This window comes from Nesoenas mayeri (genome assembly GCF_963082525.1).
Source record: "Nesoenas mayeri genome assembly, chromosome: 3".
Lineage (NCBI taxonomy): Eukaryota > Metazoa > Chordata > Aves > Columbiformes > Columbidae > Nesoenas > Nesoenas mayeri.
The window spans coordinates 118,308,960-118,335,184 of record NC_137544.1 but is presented as its reverse complement, the minus strand read 5'-3'; the positions used below and the strand labels follow the sequence as shown (position 1 = coordinate 118,335,184).

The 26,225-nt window shown below is 38.8% G+C and overlaps 1 protein-coding gene across 1 annotated transcript in view; it reads right to left on the bottom strand.

Annotated features, from left to right (window-relative positions):
• The window catches only part of USP34 (ubiquitin specific peptidase 34), a 122,672-nt gene that overhangs the window by 2,343 nt on the left and 94,104 nt on the right, over window positions 1-26,225 (bottom strand). The window contains exons 55-81 of the mRNA XM_080341322.1: window positions 24,774-24,838; window positions 24,602-24,677; window positions 24,455-24,502; window positions 23,801-23,866; window positions 22,457-22,537; window positions 21,251-21,336; window positions 20,282-20,450; window positions 20,123-20,197; window positions 19,434-19,585; window positions 18,982-19,030; window positions 18,787-18,891; window positions 18,619-18,663; window positions 17,807-17,911; window positions 15,789-15,936; window positions 14,200-14,834; window positions 13,389-13,546; window positions 12,306-12,384; window positions 9,767-9,893; window positions 9,317-9,424; window positions 8,178-8,282; window positions 7,929-8,053; window positions 5,708-5,831; window positions 4,283-4,362; window positions 3,691-3,831; window positions 3,430-3,576; window positions 2,847-3,006; window positions 328-2,587 (exon numbers count right to left, since the gene is read on the bottom strand). Of these exons, the coding sequence (XP_080197448.1) occupies window positions 1,977-2,587; window positions 2,847-3,006; window positions 3,430-3,576; window positions 3,691-3,831; window positions 4,283-4,362; window positions 5,708-5,831; window positions 7,929-8,053; window positions 8,178-8,282; window positions 9,317-9,424; window positions 9,767-9,893; window positions 12,306-12,384; window positions 13,389-13,546; window positions 14,200-14,834; window positions 15,789-15,936; window positions 17,807-17,911; window positions 18,619-18,663; window positions 18,787-18,891; window positions 18,982-19,030; window positions 19,434-19,585; window positions 20,123-20,197; window positions 20,282-20,450; window positions 21,251-21,336; window positions 22,457-22,537; window positions 23,801-23,866; window positions 24,455-24,502; window positions 24,602-24,677; window positions 24,774-24,838 (3,870 nt within the window). The 3' untranslated portion in view covers window positions 328-1,976. The remainder of the gene's footprint in view (window positions 1-327; window positions 2,588-2,846; window positions 3,007-3,429; window positions 3,577-3,690; window positions 3,832-4,282; window positions 4,363-5,707; window positions 5,832-7,928; window positions 8,054-8,177; window positions 8,283-9,316; window positions 9,425-9,766; window positions 9,894-12,305; window positions 12,385-13,388; window positions 13,547-14,199; window positions 14,835-15,788; window positions 15,937-17,806; window positions 17,912-18,618; window positions 18,664-18,786; window positions 18,892-18,981; window positions 19,031-19,433; window positions 19,586-20,122; window positions 20,198-20,281; window positions 20,451-21,250; window positions 21,337-22,456; window positions 22,538-23,800; window positions 23,867-24,454; window positions 24,503-24,601; window positions 24,678-24,773; window positions 24,839-26,225) is intronic.

Here is a 26,225-nt window from a genome sequence, read left to right as displayed (position 1 = left end):
AAACATTGTAAAAATAACTTAGGGGTCTAGGCAGTAGCGGGCAGCTGTGCAGAGAAGGGCTAATGTTCATCTGGGAAGAGGAAGAGGAAGGAGGGTGTATTACTTCTGTATCATTTATGAAATAATTATTAGATACTGTTCATACTTGGTATATGCTTCAAAAAGGGCTTTCAAAATAATGAGAAACAGCTATCCCAAAAGATAGTGTCCAACTCTTCAGTAACACAGTTGTGGTGCTAAAGCCAACAAAGTGCAATGAGGTGAAGTCAGATGTTACCAAAATCAGATGCACATTTTTAATAAGAGTAATTAATTGGGATTACTCACCCAGTGGTGCTTCAGTCGCTGGGAAGTATCTTCCTGAAGACCCAACCGCTTACTGGTAAGCTCGGTAGAAGATGTGGTAGATGAAGTCTGATACTCACTATGTAGAAGTTTAGATGAGAAGCTGTTGATTCCTCCAAAGTTACAATCTATGGAAAAGCTGATCAAAAGGGTAATTATTCCTAAAGAGTGTGAAAACATTATTACTTCATGCCTGAATAATAAGGAGACCGACTTAAATACTCACCAGCGTCAATCTAGTGGCTGTAAATGCAGGAATAAAAACATTAATAAAAGGGAATATAAAGTGTAAACTTCAAAGACACGAGTAATTAATTACAGGTGGTAAAAAGAGTAGATTCAAAGATAGAGGAGACACAAAAGCATCACATAATAGTGGTGAAACAAATTATGCTAACCTGCATTAAATGGCAGACAGAATGAAGGAATTTGGCAGAAAAAAGACATAGATGTGTTATGAAGGCAATAGAAAAATGAGCTAAGCAACTGGAAAAATGAAGCTGAAAATGGAGTTTAATCAGATATTAAAACCAGTATCACAGACAGTCTGAAAGATCACATAGGAAATGGCCATTGCTCAGAAGTAACAGGAGAAACGAGAGGGAGAGGTGAGAGTCTCTCCAGCGTCTGGGGGAGGTGGTGTCAGGACAGCGAGGACGCAGCCGGGCGGAGGGGCCCGGGGAGAAAGGCGCTGAGTCTGCAAGTGGCGCAGGAGAAAATGCCTGACACAGGTTAAAAAGAACAAAATTAACAGGTCCACTGGCTTCTGCCACCACTTCGTGTTCTAATAGTAGGGAATAAAGCACCCACCAATCCCTTCAAGAACATTCATGCAAAGTAAACCAGAAAAGGACCGAGATTTACATAAATTACATACATTTGACCACCATTTCTCTGCACCTGTGTCATTTTTGAAGTTGTCTTTGATGAGAAATCCAAAGACTGAAGCAACGTGTTATAAACAAAAGTCATCACAATCAGTTTAATGAAGTGCACAGAATAGTAATTGATCATGTCAATAAAAATAAAACAATTAATTTTACATCAAGTGTGCTTTATTTCCTCCACAGGTATTCTGTTAAATAAAGCACCATATATATACTGCCAGGCCACAGCTAAAGAGGATTCTTTACAGAATCAAATTTCTTGTGGTTGTTTAGTATACAAGTAAACTTAATTTTGATAATAAGAACCACAGTGATCTGAGGCAATCTGCCTCTATTATAAGGTACAAAACTGGCACAGAGGACACCATATTATACACAGTAAAAATGCCATAAGTTTAAATTACATTATACAGGGCAAGGAGGCCCTGTTCTCCCAGACACCCATATTAAATGAAAGCCACTACAGTGAACTCTTAATTACATAAAGCATATCCATTATCTGATTGCCCTTTAAGAAAGTGTACGGTAGATGCAAAAAAAAAAAAGAAAGAAAAAAAGGAAAAAACAATAAAAATCTGGAGTTCTGCCTGACCAAGAATTAAGCATATAAATCTATCTTGCCATTCAAGCAGAGAGCACTGGACAAACTGAAGCACAAAACAGAAATAAGCGAAACTTATACAAACAGCGTTTTGAGGGGGGAAGGAAAAAAATGTTAAAAAAGCAGACATGCTCCATCTAATGTCAAGAAGCAGCTTGGTTTCCTTTTCCAGATATCCTTGTGACCACGTGAATCGTCGACTCAATGGTCCTACACAGCATGTCTAAAATGTCATGCTGCTGCATGTGACTGAAGAGTCCTCTGGAATGGCCACAACTCATGGATAAACCCGTGTCAGGGTCCTGGGATGCTAAGGCCTGACCGTCACAGCTCCTCAAATCCACCAGGTCAGATAAAACCGCGGAAATGGATGTGGAAGGGAACTCCGAGTCCTCCTCGGCTCCAATGGAATCCTTGGCAGTCTGCAAGTCTTTGAATTCTTTGCATTCTTCAAATTTACCGTTTCCTGCCTGCTCCTCCGTGTGCTGTGAGCGCGTCGCTAACATTACGTCTTCTGAAAATGAAGATGGAACTTCCATTCTGTACTCTTTGACAGAACTGTTCTCGGGGGAAGGAGGATCCTGCTCCGTGCCTGGATCAATGATCGAAGAGTCCCGTGTCTCGTTATCTGAAGTGCTCGTTGGGGTCAACGCCTCCCGGGGTTCAGTCTTTGTATCACTGATACAGCTATCTACAGTGTGCTCCTCGTCACTGCTCACCCGTCTTCTCTTCACAGGAGTAGCTCCTTCGTCATCTGTGGAAAAAGGAAAACTCGCTTAGGGAAAGCGTCCTACGCATCCAAGTAACAGGCCTTTCACATTTTTATCCTTTCCCACATTAAATACTTATTTCCTTATTGAAAATTCATGTAATTGCATAGAATTTTAGCTCCATAATAAAATAATATTTCTTCTGTAGTGCCGGGAATTGTGGTACGAGAACAATGTGTTAATTGTGTAAAAGTTTGTCAAACCTTAGAATTGTTAAAAGTGACACCATTATAGAAGGCAAACCTTTAGTTTTTCTTTCTTTGGCTTCTTGCTCTTGTAATGAGTTCCTCTGTTGTTGACAAGCTCTACATTTGTTTAAAAGCTCTTGTAAAGTCGGGATCAGGGCTGAGTTGAGCTGTTTGGGAGTGTGCACTGAAAGCAGCAGGGCAAGTGCTCGGAGGTCCTACAAATACAGAGGTAAAAAAAACCTTAACTAACCTTATTTCATATTCCTATTTGATTAATCCTGCACATGGATGAGGCTTTACCATCTTCTGAACACCCAAAAGATGAAATTCTAAATATACTTAACACTACCAAAACATCCCACTTACAACTAGTACGCTGACCTTAATGTAGGTCTGTGCTAAGAGCCAAGGCTGCACACTGAGAGATGTGCGCATGTGGAATGGAGAATGCTGGAGAGCTCAAACTGCTGCTCCATACACCTGAGATGCTCCTGTAGGTTTAGGCAGCCTCCCGTGCTCTCAGGAGTCCAGCTTAAGCACTAAGCAGAGCTAACAATGCCAACCTCTTTAAATAGAACCCACCACATGCCACTGAAAAGTTTCTATGCCAATACCCAAACGGCTTAGAAAAGACTCACCCCGTTTAAAGTAGAGCTTGCTTTGGAAATTTCAACTCTCTGGTTGCTGAAGTCAGATTCTAGGCTTTGATACTGATTGATTAGGTTTGTAATTAGAGTATTGATTAAGTTGGCACAGTTTGCTTCAGAAAACACTTGCCCTTGGACCTGTGAAAAGAACATGTTTATAAACCACAGAAGAAAGATCTGTGAAAACAGTATCCCAAATCTGAAATAACATATATATATATATAAATAAATAATCCCTAAAAGACCACCTACCTTTAGAAGAAAATGGGTCAAAAAGGTGTATACAATATTGTTGTTAAGAAAGGTCCTTTCATCCATCAGAATACATTTTATATATTCTGCAAAAACCGGATCTTCGCAGAGGAGCTTTACGCAGTTCTTGGACATCGCGGACTGGTGAAGGGAGAGACAAGATGCAAAGTCACCCCTGGACGCACAGCAACATCTCCCCAGCCCCACTGATGCTTTTCATTACTGACAAAAATATTCTGGGTCTATCAGGTTATCAGTAAATTGTACAGTTTAATTATTGTCGATTGTTATCTCACATTTCCCTGTTAGGACATTATTCTGTAGGAGTGCCAGCATTACGTGCTATGTGAATCGCTGTCTGTTTTTGCAGGACCAAGGATGCACTGGGATCAAATACAATTTGCTAGATCTTTAATCTCAATTTAGCAAGTTTTATCAGATTACAGGCAACATAAGCAGAGGTATTTTCTATTAGAATACTAGAAATTTGAATATATATACATACTAGTATTTTGGATAAGTAAACAACACCCACTAGTTAAAACTTTCAGGTTAATCTCTTTCACATTCACTCAAACCCACGGACTCTTACCTGAGTCTGACAGAGCTCAGTCCAAAGTTTGGGAAATAAAGCAAGATGAAGCGGCAAACCTTCATATGCAACTAGGACACCTGCAATTTTATGAGAAAATAAGTTACTGAGTCAGCATTTTGTTGGAGATACTAATTTCCTGATCAAAGTAGTCCTGAGGTGCCGTATAATTTTATTAGACCCCATTCTATGCTGTTTTTGTAATCAGACCTATTGTCCGTGAAGTTCTTGCAGTACATTTAATAAGGACGTGCCTCCCCTCAGCACTTTTGTGAAAAGTAAACTAAAGAGCTGGCTTTACTTCTGGATTTGTAATCAGCTTCTTTTATTATTGTCTTACATTTCCAACTGGTCAGCTTTAAGCTTTTAAATATGGTTGTTTTTTTAAATAAAACAGCATATAATTTTTAAAGGTTAATCTTCACTATTAAGCACCATTGCTACCCGCCCATGCCAGTTAAAGGATACACTGAACAGCAGCAAATATTACACATTCCCTGTGCACTTTGTAACTAACACAACCTACAGCAAATACTAAAAATGCCAGAGTTACAATTAGAAGTGTGTGACAAACAAGGAGCAAATGGGTGATTCAGGGATCAAAAGGACATTCTGCTACCATCACTCTTTGGACAAGATTAATTTTGTTCAGCTTTATTTGTCCAGAAGTGGTATTTAACCATAGCTCGCTAGCCAGCTTCTACAGGCAGAGAAAACAAGTGGGGATTTTCAGAAGGTGCTTCATTCTGCTTAAAGAATCACAAGATAAAATTGCTCTTGGAAGGAATTGACGTCTCTCCACCGACTACAGAGGAAACTCTGGCTTTGTGTCTCATTTTGTGTCTCGCACCAAAAATCTGGTTTACATTGTGACAGGAAGACACCCAAATATTGGTGGCATCTAATGCCAGAGCTGAAACGAGTATTGGGTGCAAACTATGTGACTGAACGGTTATAAACTTAATTAAATGTTGTGATGGGTCCCAGAATTATGGAGTAGAATAAACCCGAGTCAGTAGCAACAGAACCAGTGGCAGTGGGTGGTCAGGTACTGCCTGGCAGATCGTCAGGTCATGCTGGGGGTTCAGGATCCGATTCAAACCCATTTACACTGCCAAACCCAAAATAAAAAAGCCCTTTGGTGGTCCTGTATTGAACTAAATGTGGAAGGAGACCCAATTCTCGCGGGTTGCCTCAGCTCCTTTCTGGATAGGCCTGAAGCACCACAGTCGTGTAGGCAAGACTGTGCTACATTATACACCTCACGCAGCTTTGTGGATAAAAACAATGCCCAGAATGACTAATGCAGCAAGTTTTACAAGTTCTGCTTTTTCTTCAAAATTTGGAACTTAGCAGAGAAGCACTCGCAGTTATCACAGAGAAAAAATATCCCAAATCCTTAGGCTGTTTAACCTTCATACTTACTCATTTTAACTAAAGTTTCAGTAAACTTTTCACAGTTGATTGCAACTCGACATAGTAGATGGATGAACTGATGGTAAGAAAAGAAGTAGTCTAGCAGCATGCGATCGTAAACATCATCTTTGCCCTGAAGATTTAAGAAAGCTTCATTTAAACTACATAAGCAACTGCACAGCAACCAGGTTTCCTAAGCATCTGAGCTTCAGTTCCTGCACTTCTTGCCCTTAAAATGTTTGAATCAAATCCCACAGGAAAACACGATGGAATTGCAGCTGTGCCATCTCCGTGAGCACAACACTGGGATCGGAGGGGGATGGCAAAGCAATTCCCCCACCGGTAAAAGCTTTTATTGTAGGGTTCCGAATCAACAGGCTGAGGAGATGCAAAGCGGCAGCAAATGCCACATCTTGAAGATGAACACAGTAATTTTAAATCATACACAGACACCTAAATAAATATGCACTACTGCTTTTTGAATCATAATGTGTCAGTTACGATCTGTACAAGTGAACCTTCTTAAGAGTGAGCTTCACAAGCTTTCAAAGCAGCATTTCAGGCACGTCTCAAACCAAACAAGAAATACATGCCAAGGGATTTGTGTGCAAAAATTTTAATATATTTTGGATGTATATGCTGCTTAAAATGGCATCAGCTTAAGGAAATCTCAAGATTTCAAGCAAATAAATGGAATCTTGTAAAACCAAATCAATGAAAAATAAGCATGGAAAAACACAGAGAAATGTAATTGTGAATGTGGTTCTAGAGGCTTAAAAATCTTTGGGTTCCTAATGTATATGACTTCATTTTAAAATGTAAAATACTATGTCATATAATACAATGAGTTTTTACGTTCAAATAGTTAACATTCTTTACTGGCACTTCAGTTACCTCTGGATACACGATGAAAAAAACCCACTACAGATAATTTCTTGCTCTACGCCTTTTTTAGAAAACTTTGGTTACAGAGCAAATTTAACGGTGCACAGATCTACAAAGCATCATTCGGAAAGCTTTAAAAAAGAAGGGTTACTTACCCTACAGTAACCGTGCTTCTTCGAAATGTGTTGCCCACACAGATTCCCATCTACGTGCACACAGGCCCCATGTGCAGGAGCTTGGATTCTTTCTGAATAGCAGTGTCCACTGGGGCTGTGCCTGCACCCAGTGTGTCCTTGCGACCACTGTACCTGAGGGCACAAGGGGTATGGCGGCTTCAACCACCGCCCAGGTCCTTCACCCAGCAGAATCCCCTACGACAGGACTTGGAATCAGCACGGGAGGGGACCACAGAATCTGTGTGGACAAAGCATCTTGAAGAACCACAGTTACTGGACAGCGAGTAACCAGTTTTCCTTCTTCAAATGATTGTCCATACATATTCCTGTTAGGGTGGGATTCACCTTACCTGACTTTAGCTATCTAAAATCTAGTCATTTCGGTATTTCCTGCAGTCAGAGAGACTCCTCCCCAGGAAGAGTCACCTCATCTGGACTCATGTGTCGAGTTCCCTCCGCAGGAAGGAGGGTAAACATTTATCTCCTTCTGAGGGTAATTATTGATCACCATTAACCACAGAATGAGCTGGACACTGACCTTCTAGATAGGCAAAGTGATGTGAGCTGAATCCCACCGTTGCTGCTACTGTAATAATGGGACGTGGCAAGTGACTCTGCAGTAGCCCCACCGAAGCTGGCATCCCATCAGGAAGCCCACAGAAGGGGAAATGGAAAGGAAAAGACTTAAAGCCCTATATGGTATTTCAGGTCCTGGTATTTTACCCAAACAAATAGTCGATTATGCCTCAGTCCCGGTGGAATGGACTCTAATGAAACCTGGAGGATCTACTTGGCTGGCTGGTAATAAACCTTAACAGAGTTTGAAACCCATCCGGACAATCCCTGGGTGCTTCCTGCATGTTCTTTATAAATGCCATAAACGGATTGGAAGATTATCAGAATATGTGTTTTGCTCTTTTTCTGAACACAAGGCTCAAACCCTCCTCGTGTCTGGAATACGGAGCTGCGTGTCACCAAGGGCAGGGAAATGGTGCTTCTGGAGTGCACAACTAGAATGGAGTATATGAGGACAACACATCTTGAAGAAGAGTTATGCTTTGTTTACAAAGAAAACGTAGATGCATTATGCTACTGGTTTCTTGTAATACTTTGATACAAAGGGAAAACAACAGAGAAAGAACAACTTAGAAGACAACGCATTTACATACCTTGCTGGCTTCCACCATTGTAGGCAAGAGGCACATATTAAGTTCGGGACGTGGAGGACGAATATTGCTTTTTCCCCCTATTAATTTCAAATTTTCACGACATGGAAAATAAGGTCCAAGAGACACTGTAGCATAAGTTAGGATAAAATAGGGATATATTAAAAAGGTCAATATGTGACATCAGCAAGGAACGCGATAGAGTAATAATAGTGTAAGAGAACTTCAAAATACAATCACTGAAATACCTACTTGGGATATTACTGTGGTGGTATGTACAATGATTGTGCTGTAGAAATGGAACCAGAGTATGTAGGAAATCATGAGGACTTAAAAGTACAAGCTCCTTGAGGACATCTACAAACAAAAAGTTGTTTTTGCTATTACACATTGTTATTTCTTAACGGCAAACAGTTTAACTTAAGGCTCATGCATTTGCAAACTCTCTCTCACATCCCTTTTGCATCACTCAGTGTGCACCGTGACCAACACGTCAAGTGAATGCCCCTGAAGCAGCCAAGGTACCTCCACCTCTGTGCTGGGACAAAACCTGCTCAGGGGTCGCTCGGCCCCCGGGGAGAGGGGTGGCAGCCTGCGCAAAGTACGAGCTCAGCAAAATTACCCTCTTTCCTCCTTCTGAAACGTATCAGCTTTGGTGCCTGGAAAACGTCAACCAGCAGCAGTCAGGAGGGGAATGAGAAAGGCACTCAAAATAAGGGGAAAATGTGTACAATCACACAAAAAGGTCATTTGGACACAGCTTTAGGCCTTCATAAACATTCATAAAAATGCGGATTATATCCACTAAGTAATACTTTAAAAGCCTAAACTAGAAAAAGTCTAGATCTTTTTGAAATAGGTCTTTAATGCAAAAAAGACACTTGCGTATAATGTCTATATCCACAATTTTAAAAAGCAAATTCATTCCATTCTACAAGCTATTTAAGCCTTACTTTATTATACCTTCCAGTAACAGATCATAAAAATGAATGCTAGAAGCTGGTACTCAGACTAACTTGGTCACCGCGCACCCTTCCGAGTGGAGCGGTACTTAATATCTGAATTTTAATATAAAATTTGGGATTTCATTCTAAATTCACTGACACCTAAACTCCTGAGTTACTTCTTCATCATGCCCCTTATCAGGCGGCAAACCCACCTCTCAACACAAAGGCTGACCTTCTGTGTGCATGGTCTGCGTGCTCGGGGAAGGAGGAATATTAATTTTAATCTGACAAAACCCTAATTATTTAGAATAGGAACAACGGCAGTATTGCTGTATTGACAACATTAACATAAGCAACCCCAATCTACAGAGTATCTAGTAAGCATTCGCACTTGCAAAAATGCGGGTAACCGCGTAGGACGGGTCCTTCCCGGGCAGGACTTACCGATACAAGCGTTCCGAAGCTCGGGGGGACTATAGGAATTTAGCAGCGTTAAGAGCTTATGGGCAAATTCGATTCGCTCCTGCCACTGAATGAGCGCTTGCTTCACATCTGCAAATGCAAAACACAGGGAAATCTGGTCAGTTCATTTCTCAGGAGCTCATTAAATAAAGCAAAGAATTTTACTGTGCTGAAGAATTGCTTGATTTTAATCGATCTAGAAATCTGTTAGATCTCACTGGTCTAGTGCTGTTCCACTTCCTTAATCTAGTTACATATTCTGTCAATAAATAATTTGATAAGGAACAACTTAATAACTGTTAATAAACCTATCTCCTACTGTACGGGCAGTTTTTAAGCGCAGATAACGAGCAAGATAAAATCCTAGAGTTTGGGTGATGGCAATTAATCAACAGACAACAAGCACAATCCTTTCAAGAGTTACAATCAAACCTTTTCTTTGAAGATATGGACGTGTTGACTTAAGAACCGAAAGGAAAATAGAGAGAAGTTCTACCAGGTCTCCAGTGACATGGCAAGCGGTGGCCTCGTGGTACATCATGTGCAACGTGTTAAAGGACTAGAAGGAAAAACACCAAAGCTTTCAGTTGCCAAATTAACACACTTCTTATCATATCATGTCTTTGTTTGTCCTACGGATACCACTTCTATATTTATTTTGTGCTCAAACAAGACACAGAGAAATGTACGGTGCTAGATGTAAGCACAACATTTCTGAAAGAAAGAATGTTTAAAAAGAGAACAAATCTGTATAAAAAAATAGTGTATTTACTGAAAGAGACTGGAAAAAAACGTAAAGAGTGAGATGGGGGAAAGGGACAGACAGACAGAAGGAAAGACAGGGAACAACTGACCAACCCAGTCACTTCTACAACAACCAAATATCCTGGTTAACCTGGACATGCGGGTTTGGTAATAGTGGACACCAGGTGGTCTGGTATGGGGAGATAAACCCAAACTTGCCTTTGGCCAAAAGGCTGATTTTTGTTCTTCTGGCCTAATCCAAAAACTTGAGTCGTATTAAATTTTTATCACACGCATGCCAGAGGGAAACTGAATTTCTAAGATTTATTCTAACATTAACCCCTCTACAAGCAGCTGCCACCCATCGCAGCTCAAGAAATGAGCGTTTTTGTGAGCACATCCAGTGCAGCCTATAGAGAGACATTTGACAACAGCCTTCGTTGTTTTCAAGGTCAAAGTGTTTTCACATATTTATCTAAAGCCCAATAAGCAAAGCATCATTTCAGATATGGTACTTTTAGATACCTATTAATCCCAATTTTGCTGTACCAACATAAATGTGAATTTGGGGAAAAAGTATTAATACAGATGCTCATCATTTTTTCAAACTGCTGCTTAAGGACATACATTCTATGATTGTACATCAGCTGAATTACTTCTCCTTTTATAATTAAAATACCTTCCGGGCATCTGTGTTTTACAGAATATTGGGAAGGAAAAGCAACTCATTTCCAAACTGCAAAAGGTGTAGCACAAGATATAAGAAAATATATTTAATCTGCTGTGCCAGCTCCTTGGCGCAGTATTTTCCACCACGCAAAACACTTCCAGTGAATAAGTGAAAATATGTGGCCTTATAATTTCAAGCTGTATAGCAACATTAGTTTTATCCAGCAATGTTTTACGTGGGATAAATTGCATCTTGTATCACACATTCTTTATAAACTTAATTACCCATTGTCAGTATGGAGAGTTAAACAAGTCCTTTTTATACATGTATTTATGTAGCTTATTCTACTTCTGAGTTTCACGTATAAAGAGTCATAGCTCAGTTCCTATTTAGCCCATGAACACTTACTGAATGGAAGCATTTTAAGACAAAGAGGAACAGATATTCTGGAGTAATTAACTATAGTTAATTACTCAACAGGCTTACATTTCTAACAAGCTCCTGAAAACTCAGTTTTCAAACAGCTCTGCACCATCTTTCTTTTAATTTTTCTAATGCATTTTGTAATTCCAGCTTTGTCTATCACACTCTTTCCCGGAAAACACAAACTAGTGACATCAAAAAGAGAATTTTTTGTATAAAACATATAAAAATGGGACTGGAATCAAGCTCAAAGCATCGTTTAGTCCATTCATGTGCCTTAGGGCGGGCTAAATGCCTTTAAATCCTTGCCAGATGTTCACTCCGAGCCCTCCTGACGACTTCCAGCTGTGCTGGCTGGCACCTTCTGAAGTGATTTATTCCAATATCCCATTTGCCGTACAGCTACAACCACCTCCCATCCACTTGTCTTGCACCACGATTTATACCAGTTTATTATCTTTCCCTGAATACACCGATCTCCATCTGCCAAGAATGAATCACATCATAGTTTTTACACTTTCTCCAACACATGCAGACAATCTTGGTTTTTAGCCCTATTCTCAAACGGACACGGTGTCCTCCCCCATTTTGCACTGCCAATACATTTAATAAACACACGTTCTTGTCCATCAGCTCAATAATGCAAATGTTGAGCAGAATCCAACATCTTACACCCGTCTTAAGAAGGACAAAGGAAAAAACAAGATAAATGTTATATGTGCCCTTTTTCAGTCTCATCTTAAACAAGGAGCCACGAACAGTTCAGAGCTTTGTCATCAGTGTCTTTTATGCTTTTCCTGCGTGACTGTGGATCTGTAGAGTGTCACCATTGCTGGGCAGGGGCTCGACACCCAAACCGCACCCACTTCAACGCTGGGCTATTTATTCTTTATTTCCTCTCTATTTTGAACTAACTCTGGCCTGGTCTCATGGAGCAAATATCCAGTTACAACGGGAATACACTACATGTGCTCCATTTTAGGTTTAGTTTCAGCAGAAAAATCTGCTTTGCAAACAGAAGCGCAACGGGCAGGACAGATGGGGAGAGTTGCCTCAGAAGTGCCTCAAACAAGTGTCTGGAAATACCGAGGAGAAAGCGAGATGTTTATTATAATTAAATAACAAAGTATTTACCTCCGTCATCAGAATCAATCCTCTGTTAAACACAACAAGGAGTCTGTCTTCATCAGATTCTAATAATATTCTGAAGGCACTAGGAAAAAAATCCAAACATTGAGAACACTGGAAATGACATCTCAACTTTTCATAATTCATCCAAATGCTTCCAATTGTTACGCTCATGCTACATTGTGGAAAATAAACAGAACAGAGAAACTCCAAAAGAACACAATTATTCTCATTTTTTCCCTGACTTTTTCATTTAAAAATGTCTCTGGTGTCAACCTCCTTTATGTCAACTTGACGTTATCAAAAATAATTTATAAACAGCCTTTACAGAAATATTTCCCAAATAACGCCTGTAAAAATGCTAAAAAATGAGGAAAATAACATACTTCAAAGGACAGAAGTTTATAGTTGTCAAATGATACATTTAAATAGGTTTGGTTAAGCATGTTTGGACTTTTAAATGTATAAAACCATTTCTATCATTGGGATACCTGGCTCTCCTGCACATGCAATTTATAGTTACATTGGAAATGCAGTTTCACATGTACTACTAAGATTAGAGATGCAAAACTACTTGAAGATACGACACAATAAAACTCTGTCCCACAGGCACAATTTCTAGAAAACATTTCTGCCCCAAATAACAAATGTCAACAACAGCAACTGCAATTACTGCTTTGCCCGCCTAGATTAATCATGGGAGCCTGAGAATGGAATTTCAGCTTAAATGCTGAATTAGAGCATTGATTGATTTGGTTTTAGTGTTTTTTCCAAGGGCTCTACGGATGGAATTTTGTCATAGTGTTTTTCGTTTTGAACCCTAACAATTGACATCTTGGTTTACACTCGTTTATTGGAAAATATTTGCTTAGTTTCTGAATTTTCAGCTGATGAAATTACGGCCAGAAACAATGGATTTTGGCAAGAAAAGTTATAATTGAAACTTTCTGTCTGCTTCTGAATTAAAGGATCCCCAAAACTTTTTCAAAAACAGCATCAAAATAACAACACTAATTTTTATGGTACTTTGCATTAGGCAAAATACCAACAGGATTCTATTATCCCACTACAACTTCAGCACTCACGTACCTTATTAACGTTGTCCAACAAGAGCGTCCGTCCAAGCAGCGCAGGTAACAGCTTATGGTTGTTTTCTTAAATTGCTTTATGTCTTCTATCTCCTCCTCTCTCATGTCTGGTCTCTGAGCTACAAACAGTTGCATGAGGTTAAACAGCTCTTCTACTGCCTAAAACACACAAAAGAATTGGATTAGATTTGTCTCAGTATGTTATGGTTTAGAGCTTATTTGTATTACTTACTGTGTCTTACTTGTACTAAGCAACACATAGAACAAACTCATGTAAGCAAATTTAGATAGGAATAAGTTTTTAATCATTACAAGAAGTTATAACTTCAACCTTAAATAATGCAAACTAAACAGTTGTTAAAACCTGGAATTCTGACATAGAAACTGTGGATATTTCTCAACTATCTTGAACGTGGTTTTGCTTTTAGCCTTTACTATTTATTGGGCGGATTAGGACACAGATATTTGAGAATATCTGAATCTTAAATGGATGTTTTGATGCTTCCTAACAGCACAGCTCCTTGCCACGTATACATAGAAATACAAAAGGATCTGAAATCCTGATCCACACGACCAAACCTCCTGGCTTTCCTTAAGGAAACTCTAAAGATAGTGGAATGAGACCTCCGAGGGGAAATGCCCAGGGCAGCGGTGGAGTCACCATCCCTGGAGGGCTTTAAAAGATGTGGAGATGAGGTTCTTAGGGACGTGGCTTAGAGGTGGGCTTGGGTTAAAGGTCTTTTCCATTAAGAGAGACATTCAGTAAGGGGGAAACACAATGAAACGGTATTTTTTGGTATCGATCTACTTACTCCTGGGTACTGACTGGCGTGTGGCGTGAGGTTCTTGAAGGCCCACTGGATGTTCTGGTGAGAAGCCAGCTGCCTGGTGAAGGCCGGGGACTGCTCGCAGCAGAGCCGCAGGATGCCGTAGTAGGCCGGCAGCATCCCGCGGTTGAAGAGCACCACGTCCTGATCGTCATGGTCTGCCAGGATGTAATTGAAGGCAATGTTCTTCGTCACCACGGGGTTCTGTACAATAAGGCGCACGTTCTCTGGACAGTCGACGCAGACGTTGTACCAAAAAGAGAGCAAAGCCTGTTTGTTGTGGTTGGTGGCGATAGCCGGCTCAGAAAGTTTAGGCTGGAAAAGGTTCCATAAGTCCATGAAGTAAGTAGAAAACATGAGTTTCTCAGTTTTTGAGATCAAACAGTACGTCATGAAACTGAAGTATGGCACAAGTTTTGTGGTGCCGTGAACAGCAGCATCAACATACAGCTTAGCTCTGGAAAGAAGGCCAAGGAGGACATTGTAGACTTGGTGAAGAACTACTGTGGTGTCTGGGCTGAGAGGCAGATCGCGCGTGGGGATGTGCAAAGAGCGGGTCGATCGGAACATCTGACGGAAGGAATTGCTTGGAATAAGCGACACCAAGAGATAGGCTGCGGCTTCAAATAAAAACAAGTTTGTTACACTGCTGAAAGTGACACACAGGCTTAACAGTCATTTAATCAGAAGTTAAATAACATTGTGTGTTCCGTTTACAGATTTCAAAGCATTTTACAGCATCTGGTTTTACTATATTCACACTAGAGAAAAATCAGAGTGGGTAAGACCAGCACAAATACGTAAAAAGTGGTGTTGAGATTTGCTTTCAGGCCTCTTCACCCTGCATCCCTGTCTGCTGCTTGGTTCTAACACAACGCATCCCGACACAGAAACAAACCCAGATGTTTTCTATGAATAAATCACGTAGGGCTTGATCAAGACGTCATCATCTCTTCGAGATGTTCCCAACCAGAGTTCGCTGCAAAGCTGCACCTCCAGTTGCCACACTTCCCTCAGCCACAGACACTGTATGAAGGTTCAGTGTGGCCTCTTACTGTGGAACCTCATTTATATAAACATTTAGACAAGGATAGGGTGCAAGTGTGTGTGACCTTGGCAATGGCCTGGGACAGCTAGGGAGAAACAGGCGGCTTCTCCTTGATCCACAAGTCCAAAGGACTCAAGTAACAATGACTCTGTGATGAGTGAAAGACGAACATGGGCTTCTCACAGTACAACTACATGATGGAAACTATGGAGAACCTCTTGAATTATTTGCTTCTTCTTTGGGTTTTCCTGGATCTTGCAGATTAACCACATAAGGTAAAGAACCTACTGATATATCATTCAAGTTACAAAATCAAAACATAGTTTTAATCAAAACCAGGTAGCATATCTTGATGAGGCACCACCACAGTTGTACTAATATTTTAAAATATGGCAACCCTAAACCAACTGGAAAAGGAAGAAAAGACAAGCACAAGAGCACGTATTTAATTTCTGTCAGGAATACCCCCATGCACAGTCACTCGCTACAGCAGAAGAACAACTTCCTTCCATTGAAATTAACTTACAAGTTCTCACTCTAGGATAGTTGTGCGCCAGAAGAAAACGTTCAACCCAGTTCTCCATATTTTGCAGCACCCAGCTGTGAGCCAGTTTGTTTCGAGGTGTTTGCACAGCCAGCCAGTCCAGGCACTGGGATGGGTTGTACTCGATGACCTGAAATAGCGGAAAAATCAAAGAATACGTCAACCTTGGTTCTATGCACTGATTGTATTAAAAACCAAACAAACCCACAACTAAAAAGAGTTATTAAGACTTTCAAAATAATGTTTCAAAATCACACAGGGCTATCAAAGCACCTACAAGCCTGAGGTGGCTCTGGCAGACAATGAAAACCCATATTAACAATTCCCTGGTTTGTGCTTCTGAATCTTGTTCAGAGCTTTGCAAAGTTCAGCCTAAGTCCAGGAGGTCACTCCACAGATCTCTTCTGCACTTTCTGAGATACTTCAGCGTTGAAATATTAAGGACTTACAAAACTGAGCGATCTTTATAAACAAATACTTTTCTTTTTAATAGTTAACACAAAATAACACTGAATCAGTATTTTTATACAAGTTGTATCAAAAGAACATAAGGGCATGCAAGTATCTTCCTATAACTTCATGCTGAGGGTAGCTATTATGTTTTTTATGAATATTCACTTTCAAGGAAAAAAATTCATCTGCTCGTGCTTTCCCAAGGTAAGAAAAAGCCTGTGGAGGCTGTTGTACCGTCATCGAAGCCTAAAAGCTCCTAAGGAGAAAATGCAGCTTCCTGTGCCCTTCTGGTTCTGTGTAGTTAAAAATTTGTTGACATGTTATAAGGCCAATAAATGTAGTTCGCCCATTTGATAGTTTTTAAAAGCTGTTTTCTTTTTACCTTGAGGTCCAGGTGCTGAGAAAGGGAAAAGGACTCTGTGTAAGGAACCACAGGCAGTGTCTGAACTGCTGCCGCTGTTCCTAACTACCCTAATCCACCTGAAGAACGTGAGCAGCTGACAGGACCAAAAGTCTCCTTAGAAAACTTTAAACTCCATTTAAAAATAAATGTGTTAAGAACAATCTCCTCCTGTTTTTTAGAAATGACAAATTGATCTGTCAAGTTTCCTTTGTAATAGCTGGAGGGGAGCTCCAAGACGGAGACTATCATTGTTCACTGTCTTCATTGCTCAATCGCTTCTAGAAACAGGAGCGGCTGCAAAAGTAGGTTCTACACCCTGAATCTGCCTGTCTGTGCATGAACCGCTGGGCCTCTCGCCCTTGCCGACAGAGTTTATACCTCTAGACCTCTGTGGGTAAGGTAAGGCTTGTGTTTTTCTGCACAGAAAAAGCCTTCTACAAAGGTTTTTAAAGAGTATTAAAGGGAATGAACATTCAACAACTTGTCCTGGGCACTCATCAGGTGGGACATGTTGTTCTCAGACAGAAAAACTGACAGTAAATTGCGCTGGGAACTCAAAGAGCAGCTAGTTGGAGCGAAAGCTTCAATTCCCAATGTATTTCTCAGCTCAATAAATTTACCCCTGTGTGAACTTGGTTAAAAGGTCTCTTCTTGCTTTAGAAATGCAAGCAAGAATGGTGCCGCACCACAGACAGCACTCAATTTAACACTATGGGTTAAAAAAAGTTAATAAGTATTTTACAAAAAGCATCAAACCAACATTCAAAGAACAAAACCCCCACAAACTAACAAAGGATGGGACTTGAAAATTTTATAGTCCTTGCAACAGGAGAACTGAGAAAAATAAGTGGAATTTGCCTCGAAGAAGTGTTCTAGACTCTTATTATGAATCAATTAATTTCTCATTAAGCTGAGATTTAAAGTTTAACTGAAATACCAGCTAACCAGAACGCCTTTAGAATAACATTAAAGAGCAGAACTTTTAAATGTCTATTAGCTGTTGCTATTTGGAAGAGGAATGGTCACAAACCAATCATGAATTGATGCAGCCAGGATGACAATGACATGTAAAACCTTTTCAGAGACATAAACGGATGAATAAGAGCAAGATAATGTAGGTTCTGCTGTCTCTGCCGTGCCGTACCTCCCATATCCTCTGCAGGATGTAAGAAGCGAAGGGCGGCATTCCTGGAGGTCCACCAGCAAACTCCATCAGCATGGTCAGCAGTTTGAAAAAAGGATTGGCTGCCTGCAACGTGTAAAAATAAAACCATCCATTTTGATCTATTTCATTTCTTCCACTAATTTTTTAGAGACTTTAGAAAAAGACCCAAACATTTGCATAAAAATACATTTCTATGAACTTTTGACATGAACACTTATTTTTAATTATTATTTAATCTGTAAATAATCCATATATATACACACCTTAATTCTACTTTACCCATATGTGGATACAGTAGAATTAAGCCATTTTTTACAGCTAGTGCAAGCCAAGACAATCATACTAAAGAGGACCAGTTTAGTAGAAGTTTTTCATGTGGAATCCATTTGGAACTCTCCGTATTTTTGTTATTCTGATTGAAAAATGTGTTTCCAAGCACAGAGCTGCAAAATAGTGCCCCAAAACTTGAACAACCAGACACTCATTACGTATCTCCACTAATTCTAGGACACACATTTCATTGTTACCATGTTTTTAAATTCATATAGATGGAGGATCCAGAAATAGGTTATTTGGCATTGAATTAAAATTTCACCTTAAACTGCATACTGGATTTCTTGCTTTACAAAGCTTAATGTACAGTGCAGCTAGACTTAGCTTAATGTCACAAAAACTTCCATGGATCATCCTCCATGCAAGATTTTGGAGTAGCAAAGGATTATTGAAGCAATTTAAACCAGAAAACTATCAATACAAATTATTGAATATACAGGTAGTATATGCTTACGTACCTCAGGAGTCAACTTTGCTATAGATGTGAAAAGCATGGACACAATCTGAAAAACAAACCAAACAAAACTCCCTTAGACTTGTGGTTTTTCAGTTACAATAAGAAAAATCACCCCATTACACTCCCTAGAGAAGATTTTCAAGAAGTAGCTATAGCGCCTGAAACTTACATGTTCTGCGAGTCGATTATTGTACCGACACAGACTGAAGATGAGATTGCAAGTTTGCCTGATGTTGATGCCATCACGGATATGTTGAAACAAAAAAGGAAAACCCTGCAAAAACGAGAAGCTATTAGTACACTGTCTACAATTACACACGTGCACTGTTTTTGAGGCCTACACAGACATATTTAAATGAATTACCTTTCCTCCTGTTAATGCTGCCATGTCGTTTTGTGACAAAGTCAAATGCCTAAAATAGAAAAAGCCTTTGTCATTTTACTTCACAGATTATTAAGGTTAAGGAGAAATACAGGACTGTTAGTTTACATTCTTCGGTATCACAATACACAAGAGAAGATAAAGGTATTGACATAAAAGTGCACAGAAATAATAAATATTTTGTACTTAGACCAAATAAAAAGAGAAATCCAAACGTGAGCAACTGACTGTGCTCAAGGATTTATCCTGAGTCTTATTCGGTCAGTGACAAAACATTTATCTTTTAAATGGTTAGAAATACAATAGACCCATAGAGAAGCTCATTTATGCTGTTAAAAAAGCACACCAAAAACATCCCCAAACCCATAAAATCTCTAATTCCTTTCTCAACTAGCTTAGATTGGAATTTACTTTGGTTTTTCAGAAGCTCTTGCCTTTCTGAGCGAGACTGCTCAACTAGCAGAGCAATCAGGGCAATCATCTTTTCAAGCGCAGCAGGCCTGTATTTTTCTTCTGCTAAAGACAGTATATCTTCCTCCTCTTCCTCTTCCTCCCCTTCTTCCTCAGAAAGCACTTCAACCTGTGGCTGAAGGAAAACAAGAGAGCTTCAGTGGGGACATTTTGAGCCTTAATTTCAAGCAGCCTGTGCGTGATCTTGCAATATATTCTGTCCTTTTATTGAAAATAACTTCATAAACTTGTGTGAATCAAACCAGGTGAATATCTAATTACTTGAATTTCATGTTGAAGCACTCATTTTGAATTGTATTTACAAATATAAAAGCCAGGCTGGTTGAAGTCGCTACATAGCCTGATATGGTGGTCTAGTTACTAAAAAAGCAAGTAAATTGAAAAGCTGAAGTTGACCAATAGGACAATGGAACCAATTGTTACCATTAATAGCATAAGAGCAACTTTAATTGGTTCTACTTAATATCTATTGCTGAACTAAACAGAAACAGCCAATTTAGCATATTTAAAAAATATCACACTCAAACACTGAAAAAAATTGTATGTGCTTTTAATTGAAGAGCTGAAAGACAGTTCAAGAGACAGAGCACTAATAATCATATATGTAAAACAGGAAAGATGAGTTCTTGTTATACAAGAGATCTGAACTTACATTTTCAGGTCCTTTAGTTCCCATGTAGAAATGGACCATTGTAGATATGGCTTGTAGCGAAAGCAAGAACTGGCTCTGAAATACGCAGAGATTCAATTACTTAAATATACGTACATGCATATACATAGCTAATTCCCAAAGCAACAAGCTTATACTCACCTCCTCTTCTCCCATTTTGGCAAATTCATAAAGAAAGGCAAAGTATTCCGTGAGATGTTTGCTGTGAGGCTTCACACCGTGCTCCATAATGGACAAGAGGGTCTTCACGAAGCGCGTTACGCAGGAGCGGCTGCCGATGTCTTCCACGGGACCATCCATGTCATCCGAACTGAGAACAAAAGTCAATTTAGATATTTCGCACAATAAGTGGGACGTTGTCATTTTGAACCTGTCTAAAAAATAATTCAGAAAAACCGACAGTTTTCTACTCCGTCCTACTGTGATACTCAGCTCTCTTAACACTTTTAGGCTGAGGATGCCTAGGTAACAACAGGCCTTAAAGCCAGGCAGCGTTACAAACTCTGCCATTATTGCTCTGGAAAGAAGTTATTATCAGGATCACAAGCTTAACCTAGAGATGAAAGAAAAAACACTTCCTTCTTCTCTTCAATTATATATCGAAAAGAATAAATATTTCATAATTGCAGACAAAGGGACAGTCTTCTTGATTATCGCCAAAATAAAACCGAATCCAAAGTTTGTTTGTTTGTTTTTTCTACCCTGACAAAACCTGTGATGTAGCGATATGACACAAGACTAGACTCTCATCTCCAACCTCTCTTCCTGGCTTACAAATTAAAACTTGCACCTATATGCCCCTGGATTCAATTTGCAATCGGATTCTCAGGTATTAACTAGTGAGATTTACACTTGCAGCATATGAAAAGAAAGACTACGCGGAAAATCTAGCGTATGGGAACAAGTGTTTTAAACAATGTATCTTTAGACACCGGCTTTTCCAACCACAATAATATTTTTTAATAAATGAGACCATTTTGGGTAGAATAATAAAGAGTAATTAAAGCAGTACCGGTTCAGGTTTACAAGACCATTTTGAACAATTCATTAAACAAAAGCGGTTGCTGTAATGCGCGGAATAACTAGCAGTTCTAGGTGTTATTATTTTACCAGTCTTCCATTCCTGGCTGCAGATAGAGATGCGCGTGCACCGGCCGCAGTCTCTGGATCACGTGGATACACAAGCGCTGGAACATCTGCAAACGCACAAGCACATGAACTCCACGTGTTCCTTCTTTCATATACATGTCAACAGGTATTTTCTGAGCAAAGAATATTCTGTCTCCAAGTACTACTACCAGGTCTATGTGGCTCAATTAAAAACTGAGACACCCACGTTCTCTTTATTAGGGTATTGACACATCGTATTTTAACAAAATAGTCGAACTGGGGTTTTATAAACATCTTATGCAGGGACTCTGAACACAGTTTTTAATATTGGTGTGCACTGTACACTACTGAAACATGACTTACGACTGTCACTCACAATCATTCGTTCTTCTGTCTCTGTTTCCAGAAGTGTTTAGATATTTCTGGCAATCTGGCTACAAGAATTTATGTGAAAATTTTAAGGAAATTCCTTCTGGTCATTTTTAATTGATAAAACATTCATCAAGGATGAGAGCTTTGCCCGAGAGCCTGCATAGAGTCCTCCCATTAAATATATTCCTTTAATAATTGGTTGCATACAGACACTCATATGGTTCTATATATAAATATTACTTCAATAATTGGAAAAGTTAAACCAATTGAAGGGTTCAGGTGAGATAAAGCAATTGCTCATGTTTTTACCTAAAAGACTTGCAAAGAAGATATCAGTGAAATTACGAGTAGTGTTCGTATCTGTGAATATCCAAATGCTGCTAATGTAAGGTTTTTTCCAATTTTACACATTTCCAGAAAAGGGTATTAAAAAACTTGTGGCATAACGTTATAAAATTAAATCTATAAAATCCAAAGGCAGAAGTTTAGAAATGAAGCTTTCCATCAGGAGTACTGAATGTACATAATTTATTCTTTTCTAATGTAAGTGTTCAAATTTGTAGAGATCATGTGGGAGCTGTAGAAACCTTAACTCCTATCTATTGTGACATAACTGTACAACTGCGGCACTAGAGTCACACTGATTTTGTTTCAAACAACAATGGTGCTCCCATGGCCAAATAATTTCTCTAAATCATATGCAGGAATGGGAAAGAATAAGATCATTAGAGGTATTAATAAAAACTTCCAGAATCACTCTATGTGTCGTAATAGTCCATTTGTATTCATGGGTCAAGTAGTCACTTGACTTTAAAAGGAACATTTTTTTCTTACCTGTCTCACAATCTGATTGGGACACTTTATTAGAATCTGCATTGGCCACCAATCATCATCAGCCATACGATCCAAAAACCACTGCAGAAGATACATACTTTGTTAGTTTTGTTCCAAACTTGTTCTAATCCAATCTTCTTTTTGCATGATATTTAAGTCTGAAGAGAAACTGATGTTACTATTATTAAGCAATGAGAAAGTATTAATCCAAGGGAAATATACATGTCTTCTGTGCATGAGAAGAAAGGAATAAAGATCAACAGCAGCAAACATCAACAATCATTTATATCCAGTATCTTCTTATCCCCGTGTTCTGCATGTCATTATTCAGCTATCTGGAAGGACATGGTTATCTTGAAAAGTGATGCCAACAGAATTTAAACTGAATAATCTTGTAGAATAGGGAGAGGCTTAAACAAGAATGCAACTCCTGAATTACATCCCGTTTGCATTTTAACACGTGCAAAAGCTTTTCTACCTCCTGAGACAGAAAATGTATATACGTAACAAGAGAATGATTAATTCAAAGTTAAGACTCAGCAAATAATACAGTTGAATATTCTGACACAACAAAAGAGTTTAAATTAAATAATCCAAGTTGTTGTTTCTTTTAATTGTACCCAAATATTTTTTACTATATTAAACATCTTGACTCATTTAAAGCATCTCAGAACTGCACCATATGAACAAAACTGTATCACTCAAATACTGAATGTCACATAAGAATTTAACATCCTAGAATAAATTTATAATAGAACAATGAATTTAATTAATTTGTACTGAATAAGGTCTAATGCAGGGTACAGTATAGACTGCAGTCCTTGTACATTCAAACTATCACAGAAAGTCTATCACAACGTTTCTTGCAGTATCTCAGAAATGGTTTTCACTAACACCACAGTGAACTATTATGTCTATGGTTTCCCAGTCCCTCCTCATTTTATCCCAGACTCTCTTCACGCAGCATCCTGAAAAATTTTACGTAAAAAACTATTCCTCCATTTTTCCCTTCTTCTTCTTTCCCTTCCGTGATTTCATTCAAAGCACCTCTTAATTACACAAATCCCTATGTAATAAATAAAGAGGTTGTGACACCGGGTGTCGTCTCTTCTAGTGACAACACGATTTTGGCCTGTGGTCTCACCACAGCCTTCTAAAAATAAAAATCAAGTCATTCCCCAGAACCTGCAGTATTCAGAGAGGCTGAAATTCATCTCATAGTGCACAAATATGCCAAATACAGTACTTCATAGTCCAAAATATTCCAGGGATACGAACCTCCAGGAAAGTTAAACAATATATAGAAAGTTGGTTTGTACTTTGCTGAGTTCCTAAGTCACTTACTTCACAAGCTGCCTGACTGTTATTAAACTGTTTTGTTAACAGTTCAATCCACTGAAGCATTGTAGGCTGTAAAAAGAAATATAGAAAAAAACCATAATTTAAAATACTAAATTGCAACTTACACATTTCTAAAAGGTCAGTTAGAACACTGAATCTTAAGATTATAGTTACAAATGCTAAATGCTGTATCAAGTACTAATATGTTGCACCTACACAAAACCAGCAGTACATGCATTGAGACTAATGCAAGTAGTACCCACACATTTGGACTAATTGTTCCATTACCCCTAATTACACATTCTAACTAATGTCAGACAATCTAGAATGAGTTGCATTATGCCACCACAGATGAGAAAGAAGTAAAAACTGACAGAGAATAAAGATATTTCAGGTAGAATAGAACTTTCTTGTGCATATTAGTATTTGCAACTTAAAACTTCATGAGTACAACTGTTGCTCAGTGGTAAACGACCCCCTCTACACCAAACTTTAGCAAGTGCTTGTTAATATCCAAACCATCCAGGAATGCTCAATTTCTATCATCTGTGGCACTTATTACACTCAAAATCACACTTTGAAAATGAAAAAGCACAGATGTACTTTTCACTCTATTCATGCAGCTACTTAATGAGAATTTACAAGTAAATGGAATACCTTTTCCTTTGAATGAATAAATGTCTCTAGTACAAAGGATGTGCTTAACTGGAAAAAAAAATGCACCATTAATTAGAGAATGCCTGAATTAAAAGTGTAAGCAAGGTAAAACTTAAAATAAGCATGATATCCTTTTGAAGTACTTACCTTTGCTGTCATCAGGGAAACCGCTTTGGGATCTGGTAGCGTGCTTGGGATGCTACTACACAACTGCCACATAAACCTAGAGTCAGTAATTTTATTTGTTAATTAAAATAAATAATGAAAATCTGCAAGAAGAAAAGAAGCATTAATATTACATTTTTTAAGAAAAACTTACCCAAAATATGTATGTTCAAAAATGTTCTTGTCTTGAAGAAACTGCATGTTATCATGCCATATCCACTGAAGAAAAAATGCTACCATCAGATACAAGAAAGCAGTTTACTTCACTACATAAGCATGATTTTAAGAATATTTAAATGCTTGCCATGGCTACAAAACCAAAATATTTTCTTATGAAAAAGTACTTCTGGGAACATTTTCTTTATTTTAAAGGATTGGCTCAAAGTTGTCTTGTTCATACTACAGCGAATATTACTTTTGCCTGCCATATGACTGCAGAACAGAGCTCAGAATCTTCTTTCTCTGATCTAATTTTTACAACTTCATTGCTCACAGCTGGGCCAACACATTAAAAAAGAACCAGAGTTTAAGACCATATTTTGATGTGTGTGATAATGTAGTAGCTTAAGAAAACAAAGCACTCCCTAAACACGGAGTGTTGTGATTGTGATGTTAGACTTGCCAGCAGCTGAGCAAGGGATGTCTAAAGGTTGAAGTTCTGACCTAATGTGCTCTGCAAACTTTTGATAAACTCTTTAAGAGTGAGATTTGACTCTTTATCATTAACCAGGAAAGGATTTCATGCCAGGTCCCCATTCTCCTCTCCAAAATGATGTTTGTGACTAAATCCATTTGAAGCATTTTTCACATAAAAATAGTTTAAAGGTTTAAAACTCTTATTATTTTTAAGACAGAGAGGGATAAAAGGCATGGTCTGATTTGCTGGCTAGGGATGAAGGGTCTTTTTAAGCTAAGAACCTAACATGTGGCAGACGCTAAAGCGATACTTTGGTCAGAGAACGGAAAACTGGCTTTTCAGGTGATCAAAAGGAGAATGTCTTCCAAATCCCATACTGGAGATATCTCCTAGTGAAATACTCCGCTCCTGTGCGCTGCCTTTTCCAATTCCTCAAACCATACATGGCTTAAATAGCATCTTTATATAGTCAGGTACCCAAAGAACTGCCCTCATCTCTGGGGAGATGAGGGAGATGTAGCTGCTACTGGTTTTAGTTTCCTCTACCCCATTTACTAACACCTGGGTTACTATGTGACTATAGGGATCCTTTTCTGACCCTATGGTCCCCATCATAGGCACAAATAGTCACAATCTTATGTTGCTTTCACTTAGAATTTCACAACCCATTAGCAAAAATGCAAACAAACAGCTGGAACTGTCCTCTTATTCTGTCCTCCCTCAAAGCAAGAAGCTGTTGAAGAACTGAAGGATGAAAAGGATGGTGGTTCATGAGAATATTTCCTATAATATTGCCACTGTCCACAAACAGTGCCCTACCATTTTTTACAAATATGAAGCAGAAATGTTCAGATATCTGAATTAAAAACACAGGACAGAATGAGAAAACATCTGCAATTTACATACAGTGCAAATCTTAATTTACTTCCCATCAAAAAACATTCTTCTAAGGATGACAGCTAAATGAAA